Source organism: Dothidotthia symphoricarpi (assembly GCF_010015815.1).
Source record: "Dothidotthia symphoricarpi CBS 119687 unplaced genomic scaffold P153scaffold_4, whole genome shotgun sequence".
Taxonomy (NCBI): domain Eukaryota; kingdom Fungi; phylum Ascomycota; class Dothideomycetes; order Pleosporales; family Dothidotthiaceae; genus Dothidotthia; species Dothidotthia symphoricarpi.
The window spans coordinates 1,623,770-1,640,251 of record NW_022985011.1 but is presented as its reverse complement, the minus strand read 5'-3'; the positions used below and the strand labels follow the sequence as shown (position 1 = coordinate 1,640,251).

At 53.1% G+C, this 16,482-nt stretch overlaps 9 protein-coding genes and 1 non-coding gene across 10 annotated transcripts; 2 read left to right on the top strand and 8 right to left on the bottom strand.

Annotated features, from left to right (window-relative positions):
- Positions 1–65: 65 nt before the first annotated feature.
- On the bottom strand, positions 66–1,294 carry P153DRAFT_382683 (uncharacterized protein; the record flags this gene model as incomplete). The annotated part of the gene is made up of 2 exons (XM_033670171.1): positions 66–731; positions 800–1,294. 2 exons carry the CDS (start codon positions 1,292–1,294, stop codon positions 66–68), a joined length of 1,161 nt encoding a protein of 386 aa, XP_033527449.1.
- Positions 1,295–1,754: 460 nt separating this feature from the next.
- P153DRAFT_373675 (cytochrome P450 3A30) lies at positions 1,755–3,514 on the bottom strand (the record flags this gene model as incomplete). The annotated part of the gene is made up of 4 exons (XM_033669469.1): positions 1,755–1,853; positions 1,901–2,008; positions 2,062–3,339; positions 3,401–3,514. 4 exons carry the CDS (start codon positions 3,512–3,514, stop codon positions 1,755–1,757), a joined length of 1,599 nt encoding a protein of 532 aa, XP_033527448.1.
- Positions 3,515–4,447: 933 nt separating this feature from the next.
- P153DRAFT_333956 (DUF924-domain-containing protein) lies at positions 4,448–5,627 on the bottom strand (the record flags this gene model as incomplete). The annotated part of the gene is made up of 1 exon (XM_033665586.1): positions 4,448–5,627. One exon carries the CDS (start codon positions 5,625–5,627, stop codon positions 4,860–4,862), a length of 768 nt encoding a protein of 255 aa, XP_033527447.1. The 3' UTR covers positions 4,448–4,859.
- Positions 4,449–4,537, top strand: P153DRAFT_t34. Its single transcript has one exon. It is a non-coding gene; the product is annotated as a tRNA-Pro (tRNA).
- Positions 5,628–5,950: 323 nt separating the features above from the next.
- On the top strand, positions 5,951–6,715 carry P153DRAFT_283260 (Co-chaperone Hsc20; the record flags this gene model as incomplete). Its single annotated transcript, XM_033663252.1, has 1 exon — positions 5,951–6,715. The coding sequence occupies one exon, from the start codon at positions 5,951–5,953 to the stop codon at positions 6,713–6,715; it is 765 nt and encodes a 254-aa protein (XP_033527446.1).
- Positions 6,716–6,757: 42 nt separating this feature from the next.
- Positions 6,758–8,247, bottom strand: P153DRAFT_178797 (NAD(P)-binding protein). The gene is made up of 3 exons (XM_033662358.1): positions 7,803–8,247; positions 7,652–7,721; positions 6,758–7,575 (listed from the first exon to the last, which is right to left on the bottom strand). The coding sequence occupies exons 1-3, from the start codon at positions 7,869–7,871 to the stop codon at positions 6,800–6,802; spliced, it is 915 nt and encodes a 304-aa protein (XP_033527445.1). The 5' UTR covers positions 7,872–8,247; the 3' UTR covers positions 6,758–6,799.
- A 158-nt stretch (positions 8,248–8,405) lies between these two features.
- P153DRAFT_283733 (uncharacterized protein) lies at positions 8,406–8,858 on the bottom strand (the record flags this gene model as incomplete). The annotated part of the gene is made up of 1 exon (XM_033663277.1): positions 8,406–8,858. One exon carries the CDS (start codon positions 8,856–8,858, stop codon positions 8,406–8,408), a length of 453 nt encoding a protein of 150 aa, XP_033527444.1.
- A 415-nt stretch (positions 8,859–9,273) lies between these two features.
- On the bottom strand, positions 9,274–9,852 carry P153DRAFT_283173 (cytidine deaminase; the record flags this gene model as incomplete). The annotated part of the gene is made up of 2 exons (XM_033663248.1): positions 9,274–9,662; positions 9,717–9,852. The coding sequence occupies 2 exons, from the start codon at positions 9,850–9,852 to the stop codon at positions 9,274–9,276; spliced, it is 525 nt and encodes a 174-aa protein (XP_033527443.1).
- A 942-nt stretch (positions 9,853–10,794) lies between these two features.
- P153DRAFT_178788 (uncharacterized protein) lies at positions 10,795–11,348 on the bottom strand. Its single transcript, XM_033662357.1, has one exon. It carries the CDS (start codon positions 11,187–11,189, stop codon positions 10,827–10,829), a length of 363 nt encoding a protein of 120 aa, XP_033527442.1. The 5' UTR covers positions 11,190–11,348; the 3' UTR covers positions 10,795–10,826.
- A 2,962-nt stretch (positions 11,349–14,310) lies between these two features.
- Positions 14,311–14,574, bottom strand: P153DRAFT_283779 (uncharacterized protein; the record flags this gene model as incomplete). Its single annotated transcript, XM_033663279.1, has 1 exon — positions 14,311–14,574. A coding segment is annotated over one exon (264 nt), but the record flags the coding sequence as incomplete, so codon positions are not given.
- Positions 14,575–16,482: the final 1,908 nt, after the last annotated feature.

Below are 16,482 nucleotides of genomic sequence, written 5' to 3'. Positions count from 1 at the left end.
TACTCTGCATACCTACCTGCCATACCTCATCTCATCTTGAAATGTTCCATCCATCCACGCATCCATCACGCTTCACGTCCCCCCAACCTCGCAACAACCCACCCCCCAACCCTCGCAATCCCTCCAACACCCACCCAAAACATAGCCGCAGGCAGCATCTCAATCACCGTAACGAACGTAGGATGGCGGGGGTAGAGTATCATCTGCATCCTCTCTCCATCCCCCTCTTCCTCTCCATCCCCCTCTTCCCTCCCACTCCCCACTCCCTCCCGACCGCGCGTCACCTCCACCACCGAAAGCCCACGCATCTCCAGCGAACACGTAGAACCATGTATTTTATGAGGAGAGCGCTGTTTATCAACGGGTTTCCATCCGAACACCGGTGTGGAATGCGTAATCCGTACGTCGTCGGGAGGTGGTGAGGGTTTGGGGGAGGGCGTGTCGGGCCATTCTTGCGCGGAGAGGATGCGCTCGTATGTCCTAGGCGGGGTGGGTGGGTGTTCTTCTTCTGGGGCGGTGGGGTGTGGGGGCGCGGAAGCGTATTCCTTTTCCCATGTTGAGCGGGGTGGTTCGGCGGGTGGGAGGGGGGCTTTGGGGTTGCTTTTGTGCTGCTTGAAGTAGGCTAGTGTTTTTGTGAAGGGCGTTTCGGGGACGGGGGCGAAGTCGATGGGTTTTCTACTTGGGGTGTGGATGGTTGGGGGTGGTGTTTCTAGGTCTGAGGCTTCGAAGAGCTGGGGGTGTGTTAGAGAGGTGTCGTATGAAGGAGATACAAGGAAGTGTGTGCAGTGTATCAACGTACCTCGCTCTCCTCTTCACCTCCTTCATGACCGATGAAACTCAATCCCATCTCAGCCTGCACAGCCTCGATATCGTCATCCGCTCCGTCCACGGTTGCGAAACCCGTCTTCTCGCCTTCTCCCCCGCTTTCGTCCATACTACCGTCCTCGTCTCCATATCCATCGTCCGCCTCACTCCCAGCATCTCCAACCACTTCGACCTTGTTTCCCGCACTGTTCTCACCACCCGCAAACAATCCATCGACAGTTTCGTTGGCCTCGGATGACGCACCTTGAACATGCTGCAGGATCTTCTCCAGCGTGCGGCAATCTGCCGGTGAGAGCGGAGTGCCGGTGCCATCTCGCTGCGGCGTTGAGGCGGGGAGGTTGTCGGTGCCATGACTGCTGAGACTAGCCTGGAGGGGGATGGGGTGTAGTGGTGAGGGAAGTTGGGACTGCATCGTGGGTTTTGCTCGATGGGGGCTGTCTGATCGTTTGTCTGGTTCTCGCGACGACATGGTGGGAGATGTAAAGGGGTGTGTGGTTGTGTTGTTGATTTGGTGAGCAGAGAGTTCGGAAGGTTGGAAAGTGAGTGTAGGAGAGGCAGGTGGGAATCAAACATGACGTAACACGCAAACAAACGTACAAGGCGCGAGGCAAGATCGATAAGGAGTTGGAAGTGAAAGTGAAGTGAAAGTGAGACTTCAAACTGTAAAGAAACACATCGAAGAGAGACTATCTCATGACTTTCATGGAGAATACTGACAGCCCAATGACTTGAGACAATGATATACTTCCATGATAGTGAAAGCTTCGGATAAAGTGATGCAGTAAAGAACAATACTTATCGTTGCGAATTTCAAATCTCTATTTCGATTCGACGAGTTGCAATGACGGCATAAATGCTTACCACACAAACGGAGTACCAACCTCCCCTCTCCACCTCACCATCTCGTACGTCTCACTACCGCAGACCGTCTACGACCAACTCGACATCTTAACATTCATCGGCATCCCGTCGCGCGGCTTCGCCTCGAAGCAGAATTCCTGGAACGCGAGATCCCCAAACGTCAAATCCTGCATCATATCAGCAACGCTCTCTTTGCAGTTTTTTCTCGACTCACCAGATCTGACCACCCAACCTTGGGCGTCTTGTTCGGCCGCAGATTCGCACACGTAAAGTCGAATTCGCGTGCCGTCAGAAGCAGCACGATCTTCAGCTCGTCCATGGCCTGTACAAGTCAGTCTAAACCACACAGTTTGGCTGGGGATAGGAAACACGCACAAGAGGCTGGCCCAGACACGCGCGGGGCCCGCGCTCGAACGGCCGCCACGCATGGCGAGGAAAGTCGGCGCGCGCAAAACGATCGGGATCGAAGACAGTCGGGTTCTCAAACCATCTGGGATCCATGTGCAGGCCGAGGGCTTGGGGGGCAAGCATTTGCCCCTTTGTGGTGTAACGTTGGCCCTGGAACATGACGAAGCCGGCTTTGTTTTCGCAACGCACGGTGCTGCCGATGGGAAAGAAGCGCAGGACTTCTTTGATGACGTTGGTGGTGAGCGTGAGGTCGCTGAGCTTGTGTGGCTCGGCACAAAGCATGGCGTATGTGGCGTCGACGCCCTTTGTGAAGACTGTGTCGTGCTCCTCGCGCAGTCGCTGGAGTATCTCCGGGTGTGTGGACAGGAACATGTTGGCGAAGCAGAGCGTGTCGGATGTTGTTCCTGTGCCGGCGACGAGCATGGTTTTAACCTGCGAGAGGGCGTCGGCGATGAACTGGGGGCTGAGGTCTTGCATTCCGGCCTGGATATCGTCTCGTAGAATGAGGTCCATGATGCCTAATCCACGCTTCTCAGACATATCGACCTTGTCCCGCCGTACGACGTCGAATCTCTCCCGCACTAATTTGGTGAGCACCGCGTCGAACTGTATGCGAATCTTGCGTATCTTCTGCTTTAAGAAGAGATTCTTGATAGGGTTCCACGACTCGCGCAAGACCATGTGGGTGCGACACATTTTCTCCCAGTATTCCAACGCTAGGCTACCATTCTCCTGCGCATGGAGTGAAACCGAAAACGTCGCTTTTCCGATAATGTCGAACATCAGGCGCTGGCCGTAATCGTCCATCCTGAAATCCTCTCCCGACTGAGCTAGCTCTTTCATCAGGCCGCGGAATTTCATCGTCTCTTCCGCAATGCCACCCCGCATGGCAGCAATGTTGGAGATGGAAAACGCAGGACTGAGTTGTTTGTGCAGATGTTTCCAGCGCGCCCCTGCAGAAGTCACAATATTCCCCGCGCCTATAAAAGGATCGATGACAGATTTTTCCTCGTCGTGTTTCTCGTGGTCGTGGTTTCCGGTGACCTGGAGCGCGAGGTCCGGGTCTGTGATGATCATGCAACTTGGGCCCAGGGGCCAAAGATCCAAGTAGAAGACCGATGGCATGTCGTAGTCTCTCCCAATCGTCGTGGTGATGTACTGGAAGTGGGTGTCTTTGGGCAATGCCCTGCTCAACTCGCCCACGAGCTTCAGGTGACCCCAGAAGAAATCATGTGGGGGCATGGGCTGGAGAGAGAATCAGTTTCTGGATACTATATGAGGAAATCGTAAGACGAGAGAAACCCACCAAACCCTTATAAGACCGTCGATGATTAACAAACTTGACAACAAAGTACGCGAGCCCCGCCACAACCCCCGAGACAACAAGGCTCGTCCACGACAACAAGCCCGAGTTCCCCATTGTGAAAAACCGTGATGGTAGAAGTAGGTAGAATGACCTCCAAAGACCAAGTGCGACAGGCCCTAGACTATATAACAGTCATGAACAGGCGGCCTAAAGTTCAACCCCAGTCTCGAGCTAAAAAGTCAGTCCAAAAGCGCGCCGACCAGCTCCTCGGGATGCATTCTGATAGCTTTGCCATTCTGTTCGTGGCAGAGTACATAATCTCGCAATCTGACTGAGTGGTGCCTGTCAGACGGACGGCCTAAACGGGGAAGATGCTGACACCACGTGTGTTGCGCTGTACCTTGCATTACTTTTTTCAGCGCCTTAATTTGCTGACAATTGTCCACGATAGGAGACGTTGCTGCTGACCGGCAAAGAGTAATTATCCCGACCGTTATCGATATTTACGCGCGCAGTGCTTGCAACGGGGCGAAGTTGGGGGCCTGAATGTGGGCCTGCCAAGGAACTATGGCTTTCGAGATGGACTGGTTCGTGGTTTTGAGATCTGGCCAGTTCATCCCCGATATTGACGTAGAAGAAGTGGTGTACGATGAATTTTTACTAGTAGTATCCTGCTTCCTGGGTGTTGCGTAATTGACACCGTGGCACATGAAGTACAGCACTGGAGATGGCATACAAATGTCGTTGGAAGTAGACTTTGACCCCTCGGAGACCTTGCATGCATATAAGGCTTAGCGTGCCCCGCTCCTCGACGTTGGGGGCCGCTATTATACGCCCCAATGCAATGGGGCTATTCTCGGGTAATGCACGAACATTGACGGCCAGTGCATTGTTGTCGGTGCATCATCGAGGGGTGATCTATTTGTCTGGGCGAGAGAGGGAATGAGCGAACATGTGGCAGATTTGTATCTATCTACTGTTTGATTTTTGTCGAATCCCCATCGGAACATGATCCGGATCCAATAAATTCGGCTTCTTCTGACATCAGGGTCTTGTGGTCTAGTGGTATGATTCTCGCTTAGGGTACTTCCTGAGCACACTTGCGAGAGGCCCCGCGTTCGAGTCGCGGCAAGACCCATGTTTTTGCCAATTCGCTCGATCTGCTTGTCATAGATTGATCGACTTCGGCGTTCTTTTTGCTGGCAGAAGTAATGTAAGCTTGTCTGTCATGCTTGACTAGAGGACGTCTCAGTTAGTCGAAGTACCAGGAACCAAGGTGCAGAATAAGCTTGCAAGAGCTCCACGACTGCATCTGCGATTAGTGTGAGAGTTTCGTGCCTCGATACCTGGCGGCGTACACACTTTGTGTCCCCTCATTAATGTAGTTCCGTAGCTTATAGTAGCCACAATGAACGCAGTTTACTTCACTCGCGCTTTCACACTTGACCGAAAGCAATCCTCACGTACTCCCCTTTTTCTGAACAACACCAAACGTCGCCCCTCCCCCCTCAAGAAACACCCTCTCCTCCTCCGTACTCTCGCGCCCCAACGCGCCATTCCGATGCGGATACCGTCCAAACCTCTCCAGAATCTCTCGATGCTCCTGCTCCGCTTTGAACTGCTGTTTGATCATATATTTCGACGCCTCGCACCCGTCCCGCGTTGCCAACTCCTGGTCGAACTCGTCCAGTATGCGCTTCAGCGTGTCGTGCGCAGCGAGGTCCTCGGAGTGCATGAGCGGCAGGTAGAACCACATGCGATGCGCGGTGGAGGCGCGCCATTGGGGGTGTAGATCTGGTCTTGAGGAGGAGAGGAGGGTGGTTGTGAGGGATGAGGCGAGGGCGTCGTAGTGCGTGTAGACGGTTTTTAGCGTGTCGTCGGTGCGGAAGATATTGCGCGGTATCTGGTCGAGGAGGATGACTTGACTGAGGGCTGTCCAGGCCGCGGCGCTGCTGTCGCTGCTGTGTTGCTGCAGGTCGTGGAGGAACGGGGCTGTAGATGCGTTGGGGAGGTTCGAGGGCCCGATGCTGTGCAGGGCGGCGCCGAAGCGCGCTTTACATGTTGCGTCGAAGGCGAGGCGCTCGTCGGGGGTTCCGGCGAACCAGCGCTTTATTACGGTTTCGTCTACGGATGAGCCGTCGAGGGGGGTGTCTTGTAGCCAGAGGTCGGTGACTTGGGTGTAGAGGGCGGGTGTGAAGATGGTCTTGTTGAGTGTGCTGGTGGACATGGCGCGTCGTGTGGGGAGAGCGAGACGCAGGAGATGCGGGGATATTATGCACGCGAGCATTGTCGTGACTATGTATATATATATTGACTTTGGTAGCGAGATCATGTTAGTTAGTTTGTTCTAGCTAGTAGAATGTGTGGTTTGGATTCAGCGCCGCGGCGCATTCGGGCGCATTGTTCACGGCATGACGTAGCTGCGGAAGTGTTTGCCTTCTCCGCGCCGATTCATTTCTACGACGCCTTCATGCAAACTCGACATCTACAATCTTGCACAGACACCACCACGACCCTCCTCCACACATACAGTAATTCGCGACTTCGAATATGCACTCAATCCGCCCCACAGCCATACGCAGGCTCCGCGCAACCCTCACCTCCGAGTCGCCCGTCTCGCCGCTCCGCACACAATTCAGACCATCGCCATGTCTGCTCTGCACCCACCGCATACAACCACAACCACAACAACACACCGCGCGCCGCCACCAGTCCACATCATCCTCCAACGCCAAAGAATCGCCCTTCGCATCAACAGCACCCCAACCCGCCACAGCCCCCCAAACACACTACGCCTTCTTCCCCACATCCCTCCCCACAGGCCCACCCCCAACCGGCCCCTTCACCATCGACCTCTCCGCCCTGAAACGCGAGTTCCTCCAACTCCAAGCCCGCGCACATCCAGATCTGCATCCGCAGCACGATAAGAAGCGCGCCGAAGCGTTGTCGGCGCGCATAAATGAAGCCTACAAGACGTTGCAGAGCCCGTTGCTGCGGGCGCAGTATCTGCTGTCGCTGCGCGGCATCGATGTCGCTGATGACGAGCAGTTGCGGGTTGAGGACCCGGGGCTGCTGATGGAGGTTCTGGAGGCGCGGGAGCAGATTGAGGAGGCACAGGAGGAGGGCGAGTTGGAGGGGATGCGGGTGGAGAATGACGCGAGGATTGAGGAGAGTGTCGGCGTGTTGGAGAGGTGTTTTGCCGAGGATGATGTGGAGGGAGCCAAGGGCGAGGCGGTCAAGTTACGGTATTGGATCAACATCGCCGAGAGTATTGGGAATTGGGAGAAGGGCGTACCGGTCGTGCTGCAGCATTGATAAAACAAAACACGAATTTCATGACGCATCTCTCTCTCTCACTACGCTGTCTACCCCAGACCTTTACCGCGAAACGATATATACCTACACCGGCACAGTCAACGGGTTCATCACCCCCGCGCCCCCATCAACCCTCAGCTCCGCCCCGGTAATATAACTACTAAACCCGCTGGCCAAAAAGCCCGCCACCCTCGCCACCTCATCGGGCCGCCCCGCCCTCTCCAGCCCAATAGTCCGCTTCTGCACCTCCACCTCCTGCAGGCTCGCGGGCGGAAACTGCCCACTCTGCATCTCCCGCACCCCCTTCAGATCAACGCCGACATCGATCTGCCCCGCTGCAATCGCATTGATGCGCACCCCCGTGCCCTTCAGCACGAGGACACCGGACTTTACGACCCCGAGCGCGGCGTGCGACGCCATCGTGAACGCCGGCGCCCAGCACCCGCCGTACGAGCTCGCCACGCTCGTTACCACGATGATACTCCCATACGGCGCATCTTTCGGGGCAGCATTCGGATAGCTCCCCTTCGGGCTCGTCTTCTGCATAGCAGCAGGCGCGTACTTGAGCGCGAAGAAAGCCGGCATGGCGTTTGTTTCGAACGCGGCGTAGAGGTCTGCGGGGCCTGTTGTCGTGATGCTAGGTGGGCCCAGCAGGCCCGTTGACGAGGTCCAGACGTCGAGGCGGCCCCAGGTGTTTAGCACGTCGTCGATGAGGGAGAGGGTGTCTTCTTCCGAGGTGATTTTGTAGGGGTAGCCGATTACTTTTGTGTTTGGGTAGGAGGCGTTTATCGTGGAGGCGAGCTCGGCGTAGGGCTCGTCGGGGTTGGAGGAGCAGGCGTAGATGCAGGCTGCGCCGTGGGCTGGGTGGAGGGGGTTAGTTTTGTTGTTGTTGTTGTTGGATTGGGGGGTGTCTGGTTGAGGGAGGGTGGTGCGTACCAGCTAGTTCGGCGACGATTGCTCGGCCTATGGGTTGCGTTGCGCCTGTTACTACGCAGACGAAGCCGTACTGTGTTCATGACCTGTCAGCTTCACTGCTCTTAATCCCTATCCCTTCCCATCGCTCCCCTTTGACTGGCTCAAGACTCACAAGCTTGCCATCCGCCCTATACGGCGAAAAGTGCTCCGAATCCAGCTGTTCAGTCGTTGCTGATGCCATTGTGCTTGATTGTTGACGTATCTCCTCACTCTGATAGACACTCGTTCTTTCAGGGTGAACTTCAACACGAGGAATGAGGGGTGGGTGACGGGAAGGTGGATGATGAAGTGCGAGATCGATTCAATTCAAACTAGACTAAACGAAACTACATCATAATGCAAGACGGGAGGCAGTGTTGCGTTTACCAGTACCATCAATGTCCCCGGGGCGCGGAGATGCATGACGATATGGCGCTGCGGGTAGTGGGTTGATCTGGTTTGGTGAGGGGCTTATCGACGAGCTTAGGCTTATCGCGCTGCATGCATGCATGGGCTGTTGGGGGTTTGCGGAGGTATGTGGGGCTATGATTGGGGGTTGTGTGAACATGATGTGCTGAACGAAGAATTAGGTAGATAGTAATTGGATGATAGTGTTGTATTCTGAATCGAAATGTAGGATATCTATGTCCAAGAATTGAATATGGCTTTGCAAATTTAGGGGCGAAACTCCATCTTCATCTTCATCTCCAACCACTCCACCTCACACCTCACCCATCTAGTTCTTGTAAGGTGGCAGACTCTCGACCTGCGCCTGCTCCGCCTTCCTGGCCCTCCTCCTCTCCCTGCGATCCATCTCCCTCGCCACAGCCTTAGCCAGCTTCTTCCTCTCCTCCCTCTCGCGCTCCTTGACAATATCGACGCGGTTCTTGCCCGACCACACCTTGCGGAAGTTCTTGCGGTACATCTGGCCGAACGTCAAGAACCTGTCCGCCTCGTCCTCTGCCTTGCGCTTGGTCTGCTCCTCCTCGTCTTCCGTATCGTACGCCGAGTCGTCATCGTCGTCGACGAGGGGCTCGGATTCGAGCGCGACGGCTTGCTGGTTGCGCGTCTTGTCCCAGGCTTTGGTGCGCGAGTAGGCGATGCAGCTTGTTACGCTGAGGACGGCGATCAGCGGCATGGAGAGGAAGAAGACCATGACGGCCCCGAAGGCGAGGAGATCTTCATCCATCTTGGAAGTAGTTTGGTTTGTGGGTTGAAAGTGTAAAGTAAAGTGACTTGATTGACTGGCTTGCTGCAGGTGTGGAGATGGAGAACGACAGGCGTGATATAGGTACTTCAGGGAGGTCGCAATTCGCCACCGTGGCTGTGCTGAAACGTCATTACCGCGGAGGTGTATTGAGCCAATCACGAGTCCATAATAGTGATCTCGTGAATCCTGCCGCGGCGTGGCGGCCGTGTATTTCGTGAGGACACAGTTGAGCAACAAGATGCATTTCGTAATTGTATACCGTCCTTCGTGTATAGCGTAATGTTGGTTACGTCGTATGGGTATCCTATCACATGATGCTTTCCTCACCACCCTACTCATACTTCACGTATCGTGTCCTCTTCTGAGAGCTTTCTTAAATCTAAGCGATACACCATTACTTCCCCTCCCCAGCAACCCCTTTCAGCGTCTCCCTAGGCGGCAAAACATCCGGTCCAAAGCTCAACGGCAACAGCTCTCCCATCGTTCGAACAATATACTTGCCCTCCTTGTTGAACATGAACACCGGTACATCGAGGCCGAGGAACTCACGCAGAAACTGTCTGCACATGCCACACGGGCTGCAGAAGTCCTGAATGTCCGTCGACACGCCTACAGCCTTAAAGGACCCTAGTTTGTGTCCCGCGTGGATGGCGGTGCCCATCGCGACACGCTCGGCACACGTGCCGACGGGGTAGGCGGCGTTTTCGACATTCGCGCCCGTTATGATTTCTGATGAGGAGGCGAGGAGGAGGGAGGCGCCGACGCGGAAGAGCGAGTATGGGCCTGGATGAAGCTATCAGTTTTGAAGTTGTTTGCGCCGATATACGTGGTACGCACAATAAGCCTTCGCCTTTGCCTCGATGCATTGCGCGCCCAGGACCTGCAGCTCCTGCGCCGAGACGCCGTGGATCAGGCCATCTTTCTCGGAGACAGGTTCAGCCGCGACAGGTGTGAAGTCTGATGTTGTTGACATGGTGGGGGAGGGAGAGAAGATCGAACGCGATGCGACGCGTGAAGCTTTAAGCTGCCATCCGAGGTGGGGCAGCGGGGTAGCTAGAGCTCCAAGGGAAGGTACGACATATCGGAGTACGCCGGTATCATGGCTTGGATAAGAGCATGTTAGTCATGGTTGGAATACAAATCTCATCAAGGCCAGTACGGTGGTCAAAGGTTATTATCGGCTCGATTCGTATGCTTCACTTCAGTAAAAAATTATGGTATGAGTATGTTGTATGATGTAAGGTGATAGAGCTAGCTAGGTGGTTCATGTCTGATGTACATGCCAAGACCGCTGACAACTTCGCATTCATTCTCCACTGCACTTGTCTCAAAACATCTCATGACTAACTAGAGCTTTTGCGTGTCATATCGCTAGCGGATTTCTCGGTACTTGACTTGGTTGACCAAAGGTCACCCTACCCTACCCTTCACCTCAATACAAAGTAGACCCCCCCCTTCATTAGCACAGTGTAGTGCAAACTCTCACCCTTATGAGCTATTGTATCATCCCTGAGGAACAACTGCGATCAGGTCTGCAAGCTAGAGGAGCGTTTCTAACTCTCTGGGTTGTCTGTGTAAGAGGGTGGCGAGCTGTGAAAATTTCCACTAACTGTATCTTGGGGTATTGGATGTAAGGGGCGTAAGGGATATGAGTAGTTGGTAAGCTTGGGAGTTTGGATAGTGGTGTGAGTGAGATTGTGGGTTGTGGTTTTTTGTTGATGGATTGGGGGGGCGAATCCGAACCTGGGGTGGTAAGGGTAAGAGATGGATTGTCTGTATTGGCGTTGCAACCCAACTTATCACCAACGCCGAAAGTTAGTGCGAGTCCGCATGTGCTAGAGATAAACGCGAAACACCGAAATATGTGGGCGAACCCGATATAGCGAATAAGAAGGGTGTGTGGGTTGATCTGAAGAGATGGATATTGCGAGACAGTCGATGCCCCGATTAGTCGTCGTCGTTCTCGACAGCAGCATCATTCTTTGGAAGAGCTGGTGGAGCGTTGTGTCTCCTACGCATGTGGACTTTTAGCCCGTCAGACCGCGTGTACTCTCTGTCGCAGCCACCGATCGGACAAGGGTATTTAGCTTTGGTTCTTCCGGACGCTGTGCAACTCTGAGATTTGATATGGCGCGTGAGGTTGCCAATAGCATGCACACCAGTCAGGATCGTCCCACAGCGATAGGGACATGGAACGCTGTACTCGGCATCGCCTAACCCTCTGGGCGATGTACACTGCCGTTCCAAGTACGGAGGGCTCTGTGGACTTGTAGATGACATTGTTGTCGAGCACTGGCTTCCAGGAACCATGGCGTCTCTGTGTAAGCCTCGTTAGTAAGTGTGATGATGGATGAAGGATGTTACACACGCCATAGGTGCTGGGAACAGCCCCGAGTCAAGCATATACATTCCCTGCTCGTGGAAGTCGGGTAGGTGAACGTCCTGGTGGGCCCGGCTCCAGCTCGCTCTGAGTTTCCATCAGCAACCTACTCTAACTCAATCGTTTTGTTTTTACGCACTGATACGCTTCCGGGTAGTTGCCAGGCATGGGATGCTGGTGCTCAGTGACAGGACTCATGACCCTAGAGCCAATTCCTGACAAGCCGAAGGCGTTACTGCCAACAGCATCTATCCCTGGTCCAATTGGTGCCAGATGTAAGCCCGCATGATCATATGCTTGGTAGTCGGGCCCTGGAATATCGGCGGTGGCATGATACCCCCATTCCGGTGGATATATGACCGATTGAGGTGACACTGGCCCTCCCTCGAAAGACTGGTAAGCTGCTCCTGTGCTGGCTTGGAAGCCCCATATATGCCCTGACGAGTTCTCATAGCTACCCCCATTCTGGTCTACCCAATTCGAACTGGAACTCTCATCGGGTACATGATAAGCCATGAGAAAGCTGGAAAGATTTATCTCTGCTGATGTTCGATATTCGTGTTCTCTTTTCACGATAATTCGTCGATCTGTCTTTTGTCTCTTCTTCCGCAAATTTACTCGTCGCGGATAGTCTCGAACTGCTCAATATTGCCGACGAGTTGTTCGGACCAAAGCTCTTTCCTACAGTCCTCGTAGAAACGTCGAGAGCTCGGCTTGAGCTGCACTGGAGGTTGGCCTGTTCTACTTTTGTAAAGTATTGTCGGAGACTGATCGTACTTCAAAAAGCTAAGCTGAATATATAGCGACTCAGTTCAATATTGATCGAGAAAGAGATTGGACTGAGGAAGTCGATAAAATGTTAGCGACTTCTCACACTGCGCAGTGACAACACTCACATTAGACGCTCTGTTCTCGGGTAGAATACGAGCAAATATTACCGAATGAATAAGATAGTCAAAGACACCAGGCAACTTCAAAGAGAACGCCGTGTATCGAGTCGGCTATTCATATACTGGGACCAACAATAAATGCCTGCATCGGGGAAGCAGAGTAGAAGGCGAGCAATCAAGGATGCCCATACAAGGCATCGGGAAGATCCATGAGAACAGGCTGGCAAGGCTGTTCTGGTGCCCTTTCGCACCTCACTGCAGCCTCGAAGTCTGTGTGTAAAACAGAAGCCTTCCCCACCGCTGTTATTGCGTCCAGGAACCAAGCCAAAGGGCAAAGGTCCGTGCGATAAATATGTTGGTCTCAACGCCAATCAGATGATTGACAACGAACGGGGAAGGTGGGACAAAACACACGGGCGCTTTGTTGATCTTTATGCGGGTTTAACGTTGTTTGTGTCAACGTACGACCGGATCGCAGAGAAGGCTGTTGCGTCAAACCCAAACCCATCATAGATTCCCCAACACGAGTTTTAAGGCACAGTGCCGATAAACGACTATTCCGCATGCCGGTCAGGGTTGTCCAGTGATCTGTGCCCCTCTAGTGCATTCGCACCAGAAGATGCAGCGAATGTTCTTCGCAATCCCTCCCCCCAAAAGTATTTCTCAGCCACTGAGTGGAATTTTACTCGGTTGATGTCTAGGAAGCTTGTCTCTAATTAGAATGTTATCGAATTCTTGCTCGGTAGGATCACAGATCTTGCTCGTATCGTACGATCTATCCGATGCCAACATTATGCCCAGCAAAATCACATCAGAGCGTCACCTGATACTTTTGAAGGCAAGGTAACCTTATTCAACTCTTGCTCCTTGCGCATAGCACTATCTTCGAGCAAATTCGTGTGCAATCTGTGTTTTCTCCATCAAAAAAGGCCTTTCGACATGGGAGGAAGAGATTCATTTTGAATCGGTTCGCTGCAAGTCAGCTGTAGAGGTACAGCCGTATCATCCCTGGAAAGAAGTCATTCGGCTCCAAAGTCGACCCCATTTGCAACCCTGTCCCAAGAGAATACCCGCATGCGGCTGGCTCGATGGCCTCCGATGGACCGTTCTCCGCGTCTCTCCCGCCTACCGAACATCCATCTCGGGCCGCCCCCTTACTCTGACTGGATCGGCAACGGTCTTCTACACAAGTAGATCTTATTCCGAAGCCGCCATTGGTGCGGTGGGCGCTAACAGGCGGCGGTTGATGCGGCACAGCGGCCAAGTGGCAAAAACCAATGCTGATTGCTCACGGATCCAAACACCGGTAGACCAAGGGGCTGCCCTTTGTGTGACAAAACGGCTTTCCGTCTTCTTCTGACATAGCTCACGACTTCCAGCAGCCTATTGGTCGTGGACGTAAATGCATCGCTTCTAGAAGACTCAAGAGTACTTGGCACCTCCCAGCACTGCCTAGAAAGAGCCTAGAGGGAGATATCTAATGCAGTTATAGATCAAATCTCAGCCCTAACTGGCATTATCCTGGCCAACGTCCGTGTTCGCGATGCGACGGCTTCGCTTGTTTCTCGACATTCTGTACTAGAGCGGTTCCTTGTGGTCTCATCAGACGACAACACTCTCAATCCGAAGGATCTTGTTGCACGTGCTTCGGCTCGACATTTGATGCAGAATGCTCTAGTCTTCCTTCGCTTGCAGTTGTGCTACATTATTGCTTTTTACCAACTTTGACGCATGCACATGCCATTGGCTTTGTCTCACGTTAAGCACGAGTTGAGAACCATATTCAAGCCAATGAGACACTCTGGGAGAAAGATGCGGTGAACAACAAACACTGCCCACACTTCTGCCTTCTCAGGTGAGTTTGCCTTGTCTGCTGATCTATTCCTGATAAAGACATGACAACGGCAATTGGATGACTTTACGTCCGGCAGTGAAGGCTTAGTAACAGATCCAGCTGTCCAATCCAATATCGTTGTCAAAATGCCAAAGAAATCAATTCATTTGATACACCTATACACGTTTACAATTTCACTAAGAAGATACTGAATGAAATAAGGAATGTAAACAAAACAGAGACCAACAATAATTCATCAACCACATACATGCCGCACAAAACGCCCAAAGGCATCAACCCCGAAACGCCGCACAGCTCCAGTTAAACTTAAGGGCTGTTAGACTTGGTTCTCTTCATAGCTGGTGGTGTGTTGAGTTCAGGGTGGCTTCTTCTCTCATGTACGAGTCTGGCATCTGTTCGTTGGAACGACCTACCACACCCTGGGCAACGACATGGAAGCATTGGCAGACCGTCGGCTGACGTGCTGGGATTATGCTTGTTCTCCATGTGGCGCATCCAGTTACGATGTGCGTACTCTCCAGTATATTTCTTTTCGGGGCAGTAAGGGCATGGCCGAGTTTTCCTGCGCTCTGGTTAGCTGCTGTGTTGCATCCACTGGCCTTCTGCAAGAGTGGTGGTACGTACTCGGTAAGAGGCGCCTGGCCAGTCTGAGACTGACCAGGAGTGTCCAAAACATCAAGCGCATCCTCACTTTCGACTTCACTGTGCTCGACGACTCTATGAACATAATACTGTGAGGTGTAAGTCACATCACGTTCGCCATTTTCACCATCACTGATTTGCGTCAGTGTTGTCCTACAATTGTATGCCGCTGCCATCGCCTTACCGATGTTCGCAGTACTGGCTCTGATTATTGAAATCGAGCAGGTCGTTAAAGTCCATACCGGAGTGGTTCGGTGCGTGCGCTAGCACTCGCTGAAGGCTGCGTTTGGCGAATGACCGTGGTGCAGCAGTGAATTCTTGATTGAGTACATTGACTGAATATTCGGTTCTCTCTTTGTGCAGTATCGGAGCCTGGCCTTGCGTATACTGGACATTGTGTACGGCGGCATGAATTGATGGAGGCCAGGTCGATGTGTGAACTATGTCCGGGGACAGATTGGTAAGACGATACTCCGAAGTCGAGAAGGTATCTGCAGCTGGGCTGAAAGGTGGAAAAGGATGGCTGTCATCTTGAATAAAGAGGGTGTACTGTATCGGCTTTAGCCCAAACTCCACAACTCGGTCATGCACATCCACCTTCTCCCATCTTTGGTGGTTGACTTACTGTAGGATGGTGTTCCACCCCAAGCGCCATGCGCGATACTTCATTGTCCTCGTCGATCTCCATTGCTTCACTTCCTGCGGGTGGATCTGGGCTTGTTGGTTCAGGCTGGGAGGTTCCCCGCAAAATTCGGGTGCAGCGCGTCGCAGAAAGAGCGATGAAGAAGGTCGAAACGAGCCGAACGGTCATTTTGAGCATACGGATGTGAGGACCGCAGGACTGATTTGCTGTCATTGTCCAGTTGATTGCGTCGCCGCCTCTAGTGGAGAGGCGCAATTGCATCATCTTACTGCCAGCGAAGCAATATCACTACGCACTGGAGGCGAATGGCCTCGAGCGGCGTGCCAGTGAGTAAACTGTTGTCGTCCACTCATTACTGGTGATGTTCTCGCCTCACCATACCACGAAAGAGGCCGGTGTCTCACCGGTACCATGTCGTACGTGGACGGATGTGATTCATCCACCGAGGGCTGATCACTGTCTGGTTTCCGCACCGACTTGAAAAGGCAGCCTCCATATTGCATGCGCTGATCGCCAGCGAAGCGTACAAGGACATGAGCGCTTTGCAAGCCCGTGGTTGTAGCTGATGTTGACGATCTCCGAGGAGTTCTTGCCTATGCTGCTGACCGTGAGTGTTCCTCAATCAGGCTGTTCAATTGCGGGGGACAACAGGGCTGGACGAATTGAACTCGGAAGCCGCCGCAATGATTTCTCGCAATCGTGCAAGGTCACGAGCTCACTGACCGAATTGCCAAGAATAGCGACGTCAGACTAGGCAAACGGTATGAGGCAATATAAAGAAAGATTGGGTAGAAGAGAAGGACCTCGGACAGGCGCAGCTGAGTTAAAGATTCGCCCAGCAGTCCGAGGGACACACATGGGCGGGAGCTAAACCTTTTGAACCGAAATTCTGGGAATGTAGCGGCGACCAGTATTATACTTGATCTTCAAGTAATTCGGGCATCATTGTGCTCCTAATCGTATCCTGCAGTCCAACAAGCCCAACCGACACGTGAAGCTTTCTCATTCCTTCCTTTTGTTTTTGAGCCTAACCCCTCAACGCCACAAGACGTATATTGAGCTTCGATCCGTCACACCTCGCCGGATCAAGAACACCACGTCACCCACCCAAAGCAGGGAACGTCGCTCTGGAAAATTTCTCGACGAACCAATAAAGCATGAACCTTTGCTTGCGGGTTTGGAGAGCTTGGCTG

Coding starts and splice junctions, on each gene's coding strand:
- P153DRAFT_178797 (XM_033662358.1), bottom strand. CDS start 7,871: ATGGCATCAGCAACGACTGAACAGCTGGATTCGGAGCACTTTTCGCCG. Junction 7,722..7,802: donor ATAGGGCGGATGGCAAGCTT/GTGAGTCTTGAG, acceptor TCATGAACACAG/TACGGCTTCGTCTGCGTAGT. Junction 7,576..7,651: donor AATCGTCGCCGAACTAGCTG/GTACGCACCACC, acceptor CCCTCCACCCAG/CCCACGGCGCAGCCTGCATC.
- P153DRAFT_178788 (XM_033662357.1), bottom strand. CDS start 11,189: ATGGTTCCTGGAAGCCAGTGCTCGACAACAATGTCATCTACAAGTCCA.